Here is a 16,407-nt window from a genome sequence, read left to right on the forward strand (position 1 = left end):
GCACCCAAGGAGTGAAAAAAGCAGGTCGAGAGACGTAACTCATGCCTCCACGATTTCTCTCCCCATTACATCTCTACACTCAGGATTTGGACTCTCATTAGTTGGTCCCCTAACCATGGCACTTGGTCATGAAGCCCTTGCCCTCCATTGCCACCTATTCTCACTAACACCTATGGATTGAAGGGCTAACTTTGGAAATGCCACCTCCCATTTGAGGCTGGAAGCACCTAATAGAGTTGACTACTTAGCCACCCTTACAAAGGTTGGGAACACTTTTACGGGACTTGATCTAGTTAGATATTTGAAGGTGGTCCCAATTTGAAATATTAATATGCCCTTGACATTTAATTATGGTACACGTAGATGCATTTATGATTTTAGTCTCTAATGAATGGTTGCTTTCACTTGAGTTTGAGATAGTTTTTCCAGGTGGTTGAAAGCAGCTAAGGCCTTGAAGGCACCCTACTCCACATGATGCCCAGGCCATACTACACTCCCAGAGAGCATGATGATCTTGCAGATGCAACATTGCCCCTATACAATAAAGCGTTGGGCACTTTAATGATCTTAGCAGTTGATGGATACCCCGAGCACCCCCAAATGCCAGAACGTTGAGCTTCTCTTGCTTGGCATGGAGGATTCTTGATGATGTACCAGTGGACCCAGCATGCCCCCAAGTTAGCCTTGACACTACTTGATGGGCATGCCTTGATCTAGAGCCCAGATGAGGATGGTCATCCCCCAAGATGATTGAGGAGGGCTTGTTGCACCTGATGGAGCCCCAACACTAGAGAGAGAGCACACTACGTTGTCTACTTAGCACCCATAGAGATGACACAAGGCACCCACAGCTAGATTTTGGACACATGGAGATGCTTTGAGGCTTGATTTGAGGTCAAATTGAGGATGATCATGATGCTTGGAGACCTTTGTAGCCCATCCAATGCATTTTTGGAGCATTATGAGCCCTAAAAGGGCATGACATCATCCTTTTTAGAGGCTTACAGCTCACACATGTGGACATCTATTGGCATATTTTGTTGTTGAGCTAGTGGGTTGGCTTGTAACTCAATTTTACTTGATGTCTACTCAAAATAAAATTTGTTTTAGGGGCTTATAGTGAATTGTTAGAGGCTATGTCACAGGGTTCGGCGAATTTCAACCTTGAGGTTCAAAATATGGCGAACCCAAAAAAAAATAATTCAAATTCGTTTAGGTTTGGCGAACCTGATTGTCGAACCTCAAATTCGAACCTTAAGGCAAACCTAAAGACGACCCTAAAGCCCAATTTTATAATTTTTAAAATTTTTTTTGGGGTTCCAAGTTATATTCGGGCAGTTTTTGTGAGTTGTTTTAAGGTTTATGAGAAAAACCATCGGCAGCACATGGCTTTCTTTGTAGGAATTTACAGGGTAAGTTCCTCATAAAAAACACCAAAAGGACACCGCTCACAACCAGATCACAGATCAATACACCAGTATTTTTGACGTGGTTAAAACCCTCAAAGAGGGAAACAGTCCACGGCCTGTGCCAACGTGGCTACTACAGGCAATTTATTAATCAAAGAATAAAAATTTACATAAGCTTCTCTCATGCACGGATTACCCGAACAATGACCCTCCATGTGCTTTAAATAGAACTCATGGACCAATCGGGTGTCAAGCCACGAATCAAGTGTCGGTAATACCGAGGAGAGAGTGAACCGTCGGATCACTACATATCGTGACCGTCGGATTGTAAGTTACAAAATGTACAACGGTAAAGAAACACACTTTACCTAACTCTATACTAGACCAAGTTGAACTTAACTATTTCCTATGTGTCGGAATATCCTAACATCCCCCCTTAAGAACAACTTGGGATAGGATTGAAGGATTTACAAATATGACACAATAGGAGAAGGAAGGAGGCACTAGATCCTATCCCCCCTTAGTGACAACTTCCTGAACTCCAAGCATATATCGAAGTTTAGTGAACTTCGCCTCTATGAGAGCCTTTGCGAAGATGTCTGCAACCTGATCATCTGTTGAACAATATTGCACTTCAAGAACATGGTCATGAATGAGCTTTCTGATGAAGTGCATGTGTAGTTCAATGTGTTTGCTGCGCTGATGCTGGACTGGATCTTTGCATAGCTGAATGGCACTTTGATTATCACACCAAAGTGTGGTTGGATGCTGTTGCTCAAAGCCAAACTCTGATAGGATCTGACGAAGCCACAAGGCTTCCTTACTAGCTTCCACGGCACCACGATACTCTGCTTCTGCTGACGAAAGAGAAATGGAAGCCTGTTTCTTACAAGCCCATGTAATAGGTCCTGAACCAAGAGTGAAGACATAACCGACAGTAGACTTCCGATCATCAGGGTCACCAGCCCAATCAGAATTAGTGAAACCAACTAATAGAGGAGCTGCTTTGGCACTGTAATGAATCCCAAACTGTACTGTACCTCGAACATAACGAAGTATTCTTTTGGCTGCTTTCCAATGACTTTCACGGGGGTTTTGCATAAAACGAGCAACAAGGCCAATAGCAAAGGAAAGGTCAGGACGAGTATGGGTTAAATACAAGAGTTTTCCTACAAGTTGACGGTATAAGGTAGCATCAACTTCAGGAGAAGTACAAGAGACTGAAAGTTTGACTCCAGACTGAAAGGGAGAAGGGGCTGGCTTACAGTGTTCCATGTGAAAATGACGACACAAGCATACTTGGACTGGGAAAGGGAAATACCCTCCTTGGATTGCAAGACTTGAAGACCGAGAAAATAGTGTAAGTGTCCTAATTCTGTCATTTCAAATTTCTTTTTAAGGCTGGACTTCACATGGTTTATAAGGTTGGGATCACTACCAGTAAGAATAAGATCATCAACATAAAGAACAAGGATGATAAGAGAGTTGCCCACTTTCTTGGTGTAGACAGTATTGTCAGAATAACACCTAGAAAAGCCAGTTTCTAAAAGAAAGCTATCCATTTTGGCATACCAAGCCCGAGGAGCTTGCTTGAGACCATAAAGAGATTTCTTAAGTCGACATACAAGGCTGGAATCTATTTGGATGAAGCCAATGGGTTGTTCCATATAGATTTCTTCATGCAAGTCCCCATGCAAGAAGGCAGATTTAACATCCATCTGATGGACTTCCCATTTTAAAGAGGCAGCAAGGGAAAGAACAAGGCGGATAGAGTTCATTTTGGCAACAGGGGAGAAGGTTTCAGTGTAGTCAATGCCTTCAACCTGTGAAAAGCCCTTAGCAACAAGACGAGCTTTATGTTTATCTACTTTCCCATCTGGTCCATACTTGGTTCTGTAAACCCATTTACATCTAACAAGTTTGCGTCCCTTTGGTAGAGGAACAAGATCCCATGTATCATTTGCCAACAATGAATGATATTCTTCATTCATAGCTGCTTCCCAATGTGGATGGCCTGAAGCTTCTGCAAAAGTGTCAGGATCATGATTTACTGGAGCTTGAGCCAGTAAAGAAAAGGCTCTTTCAAACTGAGAACGTGTACGTCGCTGATCTGTAGGATCACCGGCAAGATCACCTGCTGCATCCCGAGTAGCACGGACCCATCTTGGAAGTTGAGGATCCTGAGAAGGTGGGGGAGGATTGTCATCCTCACTTTCATCATCTGAAGAAGAAATGTTTTCAAAAGTAGAAGAGATAGGAAGAGGTGGCACCTACTAGGCTCGCAGGCCGATTTATTTTCATCAAATTTTACATCTCTTCTAATGATAACAATTTTGGACTTAAATCGAATAAGTCTATAACCTTTTACATCTTCAGAATATCCAACAAAAGTACATTTCTCACCTTAGGTTCTAAAGCTTTATGCTTTTCATCTGGAATATGGGCCCATGCTTCACTTCCAAAAACACGAAAGTGACTTACATCTGGTTTAATGGAACTCCAAGCTTCTTCTGGAGTGATATTCTTTAGAACCTTAGTAGGAGTGCGATTTATTATATAATTTGCACAATTAATTGCTTCGGCCCAAAAACTAAGACTGAGTCCTTTAGATTGCAGCATACAATTAGCCATTTCCTTTAAGGTGCGATTTTTCCTTTCAGCTACACCATTTTGTTGTGGAGTGTATGGAACAGTATGTTGCATTTGAATTCCATTTTCGGTGCAAAAGTTGATGAATGTGTTTTTAACATATTCTCCACCATTATCAGTTCTTAGCTTAAGAATTTGATGTCCAGATTGTTTTTCAACAAAGGCTTTGAAGGCCAAAAATGTGTTAAATACTTCGCTCTTGAGTTTTAAGAAGTATACCCAAGTGCGTCTGGAGAAATCATCAATGAAAGTTAAGAAATACTTGCAGCCAGAGAATGAAGCAACAGGAAGTGGACCACATAAATCACTGTGCACAAGCTGTAAAGGGGCTGAGGCGTGCCAAGAGGCACGTTTTTCAAAACTGTCCCGATGATGTTTTCCGAGTACACATCCGGAACAAACACCATCTCTGCAAGATACCATAGGAAGACCTGTCACCATATTTTCTTTACATAGATGCTGAAGGGAGCGATAGTTTAAGTGACCAAATCGCTCATGCCAAAGTTTGCTCACTTCATCATTATGAGCAACAAATACTGAGGGAAGATTTGATGACCCAAAGTTGTGAAACTTATACAACCTTGTGGAATCATCAGCAATACCAGTAGCTAGAATCTGTTTAGGATCTCTTAGATCCTTGATTACAACATCATGAGGTGAAAATTCAACAATTTTACCTTCACCTGAATGAGTTATCTGATATACAGATAGAAGGTTGCAGGATAAGGTTGGAACACATAATACATCATTAAACTGACCATTGTCTAGATGAACAGTTCCAGTCCCTACAACATTAAGAGATCTATCATCACCAACATATATATTTTTGGTGTTACAATCATTTAAAGAAGAAAACATGGCTTGGTTTTTGGCCATGTGATAAGAGGCTCCAGAATCAATGAGCCACTCATGAGAATGAGAAGAAGAAGATACATTTAATGCATAACCAGACTGAGATGATTGACAACGACATGCAGAAAGTGCCATTCCTGAAGATGAAGTTGAAGTTGAAGTTGAAGAATGCTCCACATGGATGTTATGTTTCTTCATTGCGGCTTCCAAGGCTTCCATCTTCTTAAAGCATTTAGATTCTAAGTGGCCATCTCGATTACAAAAGTTACAATGTCTATCAGTCTTCTTCCATTTGTTTTTATTGGTCTTATCATTTTGCTGAAATGATCTTTCATTTTGAGGCTGCGTTTGCTTAGGACCCTTGTTTGGTTTAGGACCATTCTTTTTAGGATATGACTTCTTAGGATTCTTTGAATTTGGTTGCTGCTGGGCGGCTAACGCTTTCTTGGAAGAGTTTCCAAGATTAAGAAGACCAAGGTGTAAGAGTTTTTCTTGTTCTCTTATTAAAGAATCACAAAAAGAGTCAAAGGAAGGGGCCTTGTAGTCTTTTCCTTGACAAATGAAAGCTTCCCTTGTAGAATGGAAGGTGGAAACAAATACAGAGTAGGCTGGTCCCAACTTAGTAAGGATGGAATAAATAAGGTTACTATCTTCTTTCTTAACCTTAACACCTTCCAAGAGATATCTAAGGGTCTTGAATTTGGACAAGAAATCTTCAATGCAAGAAAAATTATTAGGATCCAATGTAAGCAACTCATTTTCAAGTTGATGGGCTCATTTCATTTTTAATTCCAAAAACTTTAGTGATTTGTTCCAATGCTTCATGAGGAGTCTCAAGTTCTGCAATATGGAATCTAAGATCAGGAGAAATAGACATCCCTATCAAACCACGTGCTTGATTTTGTCTATTTTCCCATTTTGCAGCCTTGTCTTCATCTTTTGGTTTCTTCTCTTGGTCTGTGGCTATTCTGTAGAGACCTTTACTTCTAAGTAAATCTTCCATGTAGGATATCCATTGGAAGTAGTTAGTGCTGTCAAGAATGACTTGGCATGGACTTTCCATTTTTTTTTTTTAAACTGAAGCTGAAGATGTTGAAAGTAAGTGTTCCAATGGATAGATCTCGAAAAATTAGGCGGTTTTAAAAAAAACGGCTCTGAAAAAGGCTTCTGGATGAAGAAGTTATGGCTTTTTGAAAAAAAATTGTTGAAGTTGCCGGCAAAGTGCGCGAATGTGCGAAAATGAAAAAATCCGCCCCCACAAAATGGAGACTTGAACCCAAGACCTCTACTCTCTTAAAATAGCTTTGAACCAATTGATATATACAAAAAATTTGAGAGAGAGAGAGAGGGGGGGGGGGCCTTGGTTTGCGTGCTTGCCTTGAGAAAGCTCTTTTTCCCTACAAAACACAAAACAAAAAACCCAACACAGACATGCAAAGAAAACGAACCTTATGGCTCGAAGTTAGCTTTAGCCAAAAAACTAGATATTTTAAAAAAATGAACCTTGCGGCTCAAAGTTAGCTTTAGCCGAAAAACTAAATATTTTTCTCAATGTTTCTGATTTTCCGAGATCACACTAAGGTGCAGGGAAAAGAACATACGCATGAGAAAAATCCTTCCTTTCTGTTTCTGATTTGCCCAGATCGCACAGAGTCGCAGGGCAAAGAGCATACGCAGAAATGAAAGGTATAGATCCGGTTAAAAAAAAGGTAAATAAACCGAAACCGAAATAAGCAGAGAGAAAATAACAGTAAACTGCAAATAAAGACTGTATACCTCCAGATCTTAAAAATGACGCAGCTAGGGCTACCGGAAACCTTTTCGCGTGAAACGAAAGGGGTTCCTCACTGGAACAGATGCTCCGAACACAACAGAGCAGTCCTCTCGGCCCGAAAGCAGTCAGAAACAGCAGATCTAGGAAACGGCAGTCGGATGCAGTTCTACCGACTTTAGATTTGGATCACCAACGGACGCGGCCCTCAAATAGCTCTGATACCATGTAGGAATTTACAGGGTAAGTTCCTCAGAAAGAACACCAAAAGGACACCGCTCACAACCAGATCACAGATCAATACACCAGTATTTTTGACGTGGTTAAAACCCTCAAAGAGGGAAACAGTCCACGGCCTGTGCCAACGTGGCTACTACAGGCAATTTATTAATCAAAGAATAAAAATTTACATAAGCTTCTCTCATGCACGGATTACCCGAACAATGACCCTCCATGCGCTTTAAATAGAACTCATGGACCAATCGGGTGTCAAGCCACGGATCAAGAGTCGGTAATACCGAGGAGAGAGTGAACCGTCGGATCACTACATATCGTGACCGTCGGATTATAAGTTACAAAATGTACAACGGTAAAGAAACACACTTTACCTAACTCTATACTAGACCAAGTTGAACTTAACTATTTTCTATGTGTCGGAATATCCTAACATTCTTTTGTTCCGCTTCCCACCAATTAGTTTCCCGCGGTGGACACTGGTTTGGCTTTATTTACCATGGTTGTCGATAGATTTTCACAATCCAACTTCAGTCTGAGTGTACTCGCTCTATTGTGCTCAGTGTTGTCGCTGCATGTTGTATTCTTTGCAACTTCCTGAATTCAATTTCTAGACACTGCTTGTCCCTACCGCCTAGAGCGTGAAGTTAATAGTGGCCGTGATTTGTGGCTCGTGGGTGCTCACTGCTACCCATATAGTTTTATTGATTGATTTTGATTTTTTATTATTTTATGTCATATATATATGCCAAAACCTCATCGAAAAATTCGAATTCGAATCGAACTTAATTGTTTCCGCACTCGAATTCAAACCTGAACCATGTGACATAGGTTAGAGGTGATAGACCTCAAATAAAAAGAGGATCACCTCTTTCATTTGTTCATCATCACACTTATGGATTTCAGTCTCTCTAGAAACACTCAACTTGCTTTGTTGTACTTCACTACTTGTGGAGATGTAATCTTATGTGGATTTTGGCTATTGGAGACTAGTTTTTGTTGTGGAGACATCATTTTGGGATTGAAAGAAGGCATGTTCTTGGATAAATTGTGAGTATTTTGTTGCATATCTTTTATGGTTTACATGTAATGGAATATTGCTAGGGTTTCTATATTGTTCCTTGTCTAAATGCAAATGTTTATTGGAAATTCTTGGTAATTATTGCATGTTAAATCCTTTATCCTTGAACTCCCTAGAAAACCTCCTAATGAGCCATTTTCTAGTGAATTTCTCCCCTCATAAAATGATAGGTAGGGTTAGAAAGTGAAAACTAGGGTTTCCCCCTTACTCCCTTCAAAGATTTGATATCTCTATGGTTAAAGTTCGTCGCTCCATCACCCAAGTAAGGAAAAGACACCGACATCCTCTTGATGATCAAAAACTTGAAAAACCTTGTATTTTTCCTCTTTCTTGTCTTTTTGTCCCTTCAACGCAAGCCGCTCGAGCTAGGGCAAGGGGCCAAATTCAATTAGGGCTTGCCTCAAGTCAACATTGGAGCTGGTTGGCTTATTTCCACCTTGTTTGACCTTGTCAACTCAAAATCTAGCCTCTTCCTTGGTGAAAATTGCTGAATCAGGACTGACATCATCAACCCTAGGCCTCTTGAAAACCTAGTTCAGCAAAAGGGCTTCAAAAATATAAAGAGTGCAAGGGAGTGAATAGGTTTTTTCCATGTAAAAAGTACATGGTTTCTCACTAGAGGAAGAAATTAAAATATGTGGAACAAAATCCCAACAAAGGCATACCCCACTATAGTGGAGAGAAAAGTGAACCAACTGATTCCAACATGCATGATTAAATGAGAGACTCAATGAGTTTTTGTATTCATAGGGGCTCTCACAGTGTATTAATTGACCACTTAAATAAAAGGAAACAATTTGACCACTACTTAGCATTCAAGTGAATGCATAACACTCAACCAATCCACTACCCAATGCCTTACAAGTTATTACTACAGTGGCATATCCCTGTGGTGGGATTCTGTTGACATAAATACTTGCTGTACTGGCATCCTCATCGTTATGTGAATTATTTTCAACATAACTACATTTCAAGCCCTTCATTAACATCAAACCATTCCAAAGTTATAAATTGCTGCCCAAGCATATAGCACGAAATGCAAGTTGACAAAAACCAACAAACTACAAAATGGTTCGCATAAATGAATAAAATGCTAGTTAAGAAGGGAAAACCTCAGAACCCACTATAGTCACCAAAGATTAATAATTGCCTTTTTCACATGATTATTTTTATTTCCAGTAATACATGATTGCATATCACTTTGCTGCAACTTTGTGTAAGTTCTCAGAGTTTAAAGTTTAAACACAATGAGGTATAGTCTGAGAGATGGAAAATTCCGAGTACTAGTTTTCATTTCCATGAGTTTGATGGAAACACCCTTTTGAAGAATTTTTCTAATATGTAATAAACAACAACTGCAAAATCATAGTACATGGGGTCTTTATAAAGGCATTAAATGTCAAAACCAAAATTTGAAGTAATTTTTTCCAAACCTGATAATATGTTCATTAGGCCATTGTTTTAAGAGGCAAACAACTGTGGCTGGGACAAGACGAGACAATGTAAATGACGACTCTAGGCATATGCCTGTAAATATTGGGAAATATTTCCAATTAAAAAATAATCATTATTTTTTGTTTTTACAGTTTACAATAGCTGTCTTGCTCCTTAAATTCCATACATTCTGTTATGCTTATTTGATGAATACATAACCAGCTAAAACTGCAGAAGGATGGAGGAAAAGAATAGGTCTAACTCAAACCCCTGAAATGCACTTCAAGGGGAATCAAGAGCAAGCAATTGCACAATGGGATGCTGAAAATTTCAGGTTTAGATTCCCTACAATGAGATCCCGCCGGAAGTGGATGCTCTAGATAGGCTAACTATTCTACAAAATTGATTGGCACCTTACGAATTAAAAATATATGTTCACCTCCCTACCATCATGCACTTCACTTATGTGGTCCTTGGCTTCAGTCAATGCCACCTGTCAGTACCACAATTTATGATAAGCAACAGAAAGGTACTATACAGGGTTTGATTCTCATAAATGTTGAAACTTTTTATGGTAATATTATTCACCTGTCCATATTTGGTTAGGAAGTTGCTTGCCAAATTAATCGAACTGAGAGCAGGGTCTTCATTAGCCTTTAGTGCTTGAGCTAGAGCAAAGGCACCCCTATCCTGTCCAAATATTTCCAAACAATGTTAGGATCCTCACAAAGAAAGACTTATGCTTCTACACTGAAGATTTAAACAGGTCTTAAAATTACCCTGATTTCATTGAATCCTAGATCCAATGATGTTAAAGTCTCATTCACAACTTTTAAGCTCCGAGCCAAGGAAGCTGCACCCTGCAAGTAAAAGATTAAAATCAGTGTTGAAAAAATCAGCATTGGCAAAATATCCTCAAGGGCCCAGAAAACATCTTTTCAGCAACATCAACGAAAAAATCGGCAAAAATCGGCGAACTGCGGCACATATTAAGAAATACAAAATATATTCAATTTTCAAATTTGGAAAAAACTGGCAAAAATCAGGAAAAAATCATGATGTTCCCGATTTTTCGCTGATGTTTGCAACAGTGATTAAAATTATAGATTAGTGCTGAAAATAAAAGAATGATCATCAGAAGGCAAGCACAGATACAGCTTACGCTAACAAATTATTCTAAAGTAAATATGAAAATTCAAAACCTAACAGATTATATACATACGTCATCACCTAGACCATTGGCACGCAGGTCCAGTGTGGAAATAGTTGTATTGTACTTCAACGCTTCTGCTATATGTTCTACACCTTTAACACCTATCTGCAAATAACAATTTTTTTCTCAATAGTCAATATGCTAAAGATCAGCTAGAAACAGACACCAATCACAATAACATTACAAGCTACAAAAACCACCATTTTGCTAAAAAGGACAAAAACAAAGGAGCCCCAGTGCCCAAACCTGGCACCATCCTAGTTTAAGAGTTTGAATGTTGCCAGAGAATTTAAGAACTTCAGCTAAGGCCTTTACTCCTTCTGGACCAATAGGGTTGTAGCTAAGTTCCAACTGCAAATGAACAGCATTAAACATTAAGGAGCAAATTACATTGATCATGCGATATTTGAAAAACAATATTAGCATGGAATGTGTGATGAAGACTCACTGTTGTGAGGACACTGTTATCTTTGAGGGCTTCTGCAAGATGACTAGCACCAACAGCGTGAATGTTATTTCCTCCCTGTAGAAAAGGATGATCTTCAAATTCCAATAAGGGTAGGGATTACAATGCTAAGACTTGTAACCTTCCAAAACCACATTAAGCAATGATCAAGAAAAGCGCAGCTTTTGTACCAAGTCAATAGTTGTCAGTGTTCTATTCTCTTGCAGAGCCTTTGCAATTTTCTCTGTGCCCTGCCATTTTCATGTTGTCATAAATTCTTTAAATAATCGATTATCAAATAACTTTAAAAAGTCAAAAATTCCAAACATTTAGGCCTCGGATCTATGAATAGCTGTTCATCATAATAAAAAAAGTGTCCCTACATAAACTTGAAGAACCCTTTGAAACCTTACTGTCCTACACTGAAATTTTATATATATTTTAACCTTCTTAACCATCAAACTTTCCCATGTATTTGCTCATAGATTTCAAATTTGATAGAGGGTACAAATGCTGTATAAACTTCCATAAGCAATGAACATTACCTCGTCACCAATATCATTCATGTACAGATTAAGCCATAATAAGCTTTTGCACTTTTTGATATATTCTGCTATATGAAATGCACCTTTTGAACCAATGCTATTATTTCCAATGTCAACAGTAGTAATCTTTCCTGCCACATATTTCATTGGAAGTTACATGCTGCTCTTGGCAAGTTAAATGAGTATCCCATGGACAGGAAAAAAACAAAAATACAAAGACTAAGAATTGAACAGAAAAGTGAAATAAAATGAAGCTCATTACCTCTATGAGCAACTAAGCCCGATATCAATGCCCGAGCACCCTCGTTCCCAATACCATTTCCATGTAGGTGGACTTCCTGTGAATAATCATCCAGATAAATACTCGTTCAACATATTTACAGGATACAGAAGAGTCACTATGAAGGTAAATTTAAAACATTAGGAGACATCACCCATGTTCACAAATATAAGAAATGTAGCTTTAGACAGGTTCTAGATAAACTTTAAGTTGAAATGAGCCCAGAAAACAGCAGATCTCAAATTTAAAAGGAGAACCAAGAAACAAAAGAAATATATAATGTGACAAGAAACATTAAAAGAAGACTACAAGAATCCACAAGGAAGCCAAATCATTACCTCTACAGGAAAAAATTCCAAAAGCAAGTTCATTAATAGCTAAAACCTTAACTAGCAATTAGCATCTGCTCAAGTCTATAAATTACGTAGACAATTAGTCTGATTTAGGAATTATGTGCTAGGCTATAAGTTAACCCTTTATCCAAAACAACAAACATTGTAAACAATTTAAATGGTTTGTCTCTGAATCCATCCCTGCCTTCATATATTTAATTTAAAACCTTAAATCAAAGACAAAAAGAGCCAATCAAATTCAGATTATGAAATGAGGGCAGTCAAATGGGAAAAACAAGGACTGTATATTGAGAACTGGGATGGGAATTGTTACCCACCATTTTGTGGGTGATATCCCTAGGAGAATTTTTTCTCTTAAGATGGTCCTCAGCTGGCAGCCAGCAGCCCCTTGCAGCCACCAACTAGCTCGTTGTACCATGTCTCCGCCATCTGAGCCAGCAATGTGGTCCCTCACCCATCTGCCATGATCGTATGTTTGAAGGTGGGCCTCCCGAAACTAAAGGTATGCCTTTTCATTTGGTAATTGAGTATTGTAGTTTGCTTATCATGGATGTAGGAATTTGCAGGGTAAGTTCCTTAGATAAAACACCAAAGGACACCGCTCACAAACAGATCACAGATCGGTAAACCAGTATTCTTGATGTGGTTAAAACCCTCGAAGAGGGAAACAGTGCACGGCCTGAGCCAACACGGCCACTTCAGGAAATTTATTAATGTAAAAGAAAGAAAATTTACATAAGCTTCTCTCATGAACAGTCACCTAACAAATGACCCTCCATACTCTTTAAATAAAGATCATGGACCAATCGGGTGTTAAGCCACGGATCAAGTGTCGGTAATACCGAGGAGAGAATGAACTGTCGGATCACTTCATGTCTAGAACATATTGTGATCGTCGGATTGTAAGTTACAAAAAGTACATACTAAAGAAACACACTTTACCTAACTATACACTAGACCAAGTTATACTTAATTATTTCCTATGTGTCAGAATATCCTAACATCTCCCCTTAAGAACAACTTGGGATAGGATTGAAGGATGTACAAAGATGACACAATAGGAGAAGGAAGGAGGCATTAGAGCCTATCCCCCCTTATCGACAACTTCGTGAACTCCAACCATAAATCGAAGTTTAGTAAACTTTGCCTCTGTGAGAGCCTTTGTAAAGATGTCTGCAACTTGATCATCGGTTGAACAATATTGCACTTCAAGAACATGGTCATGAATGAGCTTTCTGATGAAGTGCATGTGTAGTTCAATGTGTTTTTTTGTTAATGTTAGATTGGATCTTTGCATAGTTAAATGGCACTTTGATTATCACACCAAAGTGTAGTCAGATGTTGTTGAAAACCAAATTCTAACAAGATTTGATGAAGCCACAGGGCTTCCTTACTAGCTTCAACGACGCCACGATACTCTGCTTCTACTTAACAAAGAGAAATGGCACTTTGTTTCTTGCAAGCCCATGTAATAGGTCCAGAACCAAGAGTGAAGACATAACCCGCAGTAGACTTCCGATCATCAAGGTCACTAGCCCAATCAAAATTAGTGAAACCAACCAATAGAGGAGATGCTTTTGCACTGTAGTGAATCCCAAACTGGACTGTACCTCGAACATAACAAAGTATTCTTTTAGTTTCTTTCTAATGACTTTCATGTGGGTTTTGCATAAATCGAGCAACAAGGCCAACAACAAAGGAAAGGTCAGGACGGGTATGGGTCAGATACAAAAGTTTTCCAACAAGCTGACGGTATAAGGTAGCATCAACTTCAGGGGACGTACAAGTGACTGAAATTTTGGCTCTAGACTGAAAGGGAGAAGGGGCTAGCTTACAGTCTTCCATTTGAAAGTGGAGTAGAAGATCACAAGCATACTTGGATTGGGAAAGGGAAATACCTTCTTTGGATTGCAAGACTTGAAGACCAATAAAATAATGCAAGTGTCCTAAGTCCGTCATTTCAAACTTCTTTCTAAGGCTGGACTTCACATGGTTATTAAGGTTGGGATCACTACCAGTAAGGATAAGATCATCAACATAAAGAACAAGAATTATAAGAGACTTACCCACTTTCTTGGTGTAGATAGTATTGTTAGAATGACACCTAGAAAAGCCAATATCTAAAAGAAAGCTATCCATTTTGGCATACCAAGCCCGAGGGGCTTGCTTGAGACTATAAAGGGATTTCTTAAGCCAATATACAAAGCTGGAGTCTGTTTGTATAAAGCCAGGAGGTTGTTCCATATAGATTTCTTCATGCAAGTCCCCATGCAATAAGGCGGATTTAACATCCATCTGATGGACTTCCCATTTGAAAGAGGAAACAAGGGAAAGAACAAGGCGGATAGAGTTCATTTTGGCAACAGGGGAGAAGGTTTCAGTATAGTCAATGCCTTCAACTTGTGAAAAACCCTTAGCAACAAGACGAGCTTTATGTTTATCAACTTTTCCATCTGGTCCAAACTTGGTTCTGTAAACCCATTTGCATCTAACAAGTTTTCGTCCCTTTGGAAGAGGAACAAGTTCCCATGTATCATTTGCCAATAGTGAACAATATTCTTCATTCATAGTTGCATCCCAATCTAGATGGCCTGAAGCTTCTGCAAAGGTGTAGAGAGGCGGAGAAAGCTTGCAGAGAGGCAGCGCAGTGGCCGGAAGAGCTGATGCAGAAAAGTTGCCTATCACACAGAATCTAGAACTGTCAAAACCAGTGTTGATAATATCGGTATCGGGAAAATATCGGCGAGGGTCCGGAAAATATCTTATCGGCAATATCGGCGAAAATATCGGCAAGCATAAAAATGCATAATATATTCATTTTTTTCAGATTTCTAAACATATAAAGCAATAACAACATGAACTAAACACATTGGCAATAAATATGAAGAAGGCATTGATATATATGATGTCAAATAGAAATGATACATCAAACTTCAAAGGCGATATCAAATCCTACTGATCCCTGATAATTGTCCAATCAAGGACTGAAACAAAATAACATCACATATCCTACTGATCCCTGATAGTGATAAATTGATAATTGTCCAATCAAGGACTCAAACAAAATAACATCACATATCCTGCTGATCCTTGATAGTGATAATTGTCCAATCAAGGACTCAAACAAAACAACATCACATATATAAAACTTTAAAAGTATTTCATTATCATGAGTTATAAACTTATATGTAGCAAAAGTTGCAAAACAAACAAAACTAGCAGCTATCTATCTGAGACCATTGGCCTCTCCCTAGCAGCTTTCATTCTGTCTTGTTCAGCAATTGCTTCACGAGCTTTTTGTATAACCTCTGCACTAGAAACCATACAAGGCATCACATCTGCATCATATGCAAAGAGTTTAGCCAGATGGTATTTCAATCGTGTAATCCCTCTTGACATCTTGGTCCCACACAAGTTGCATGATATATATGCCTGATTTGCCCCACCAACAGCCTCCCCATACTCCCAAAATGGGTCCAAGGCTTTTGGCATATTTGACATTTGTAGTGAACTAATTCAAACCTAGGGCACAAAAAAAACAAAAAATTGGCATTAAACCCCCCAACACAAAATGAAAAAATAATAAGTAATAACAACCTCATTAAAAAAAAATTACTACATTATTTGCATTTTGCAATGTGAATGAAAAATGGCAATAAGAGGGTGCATAAGAAAGTTGAAAAAAAAATGAAGCTTGTTGTCCAAATATGGAGAAAACCCTTGCCATGGTTCATGGGCATGAAAATCATAGCAAATGGAAAAAAACAAAGAAACAAAATGTTGGTAGGCAAAGAGGCAAGCAAGCATAACCCTAAATCTATGAAAAAATCATTAAGTTTTTAAGAACATACCTGCTAATGGAAGAAATGAAGTTTGTCTCACTACTCTTCAATCTTTGATCCACAAAAAAATCTTAATTGGTGGTGATAATCGTCGTTTGATCTTCAAACCCTCCTTGACAAGCACCACAAAACTCTTTCCCTTTCTTCTCCAACACTCAGAAACAGAAATGAAGAAAAAAAAACCAATTTTCGTTTTTTATAGCCGCGGAAAAACACGCCCGGCGATATTTTAGATCGTCGCGCGATATTTTCGAAAATATCGCCGATATTTCGTAAATCGCGCGATATTTTCGGGACCC

At 38.8% G+C, this 16,407-nt stretch overlaps 1 protein-coding gene across 1 annotated transcript in view; it reads right to left on the bottom strand.

The window, feature by feature from the left end:
- Positions 1 to 9,520: 9,520 nt before the first annotated feature.
- LOC149145922 (uncharacterized) overlaps positions 9,521 to 16,407 on the bottom strand; it is a 182,884-nt gene continuing 175,997 nt past the window's right edge. Inside the window, exons 10-18 of the mRNA XM_089447375.1 lie at positions 11,896 to 11,971; positions 11,634 to 11,764; positions 11,280 to 11,339; positions 11,092 to 11,166; positions 10,890 to 10,994; positions 10,653 to 10,748; positions 10,210 to 10,290; positions 10,019 to 10,120; positions 9,521 to 9,923 (exon numbers count right to left, since the gene is read on the bottom strand). Of these exons, the coding sequence (XP_089303501.1) occupies positions 9,852 to 9,923; positions 10,019 to 10,120; positions 10,210 to 10,290; positions 10,653 to 10,748; positions 10,890 to 10,994; positions 11,092 to 11,166; positions 11,280 to 11,339; positions 11,634 to 11,764; positions 11,896 to 11,971 (798 nt within the window). The 3' untranslated portion in view covers positions 9,521 to 9,851. The remainder of the gene's footprint in view (positions 9,924 to 10,018; positions 10,121 to 10,209; positions 10,291 to 10,652; positions 10,749 to 10,889; positions 10,995 to 11,091; positions 11,167 to 11,279; positions 11,340 to 11,633; positions 11,765 to 11,895; positions 11,972 to 16,407) is intronic.

The sequence above is a fragment of the Pinus tabuliformis genome, chromosome X (genome assembly GCF_031772625.1).
Source record: "Pinus tabuliformis cultivar Carrire ecotype Pingquan chromosome X, CPIR1, whole genome shotgun sequence".
Taxonomy (NCBI): domain Eukaryota; kingdom Viridiplantae; phylum Streptophyta; class Pinopsida; order Pinales; family Pinaceae; genus Pinus; species Pinus tabuliformis.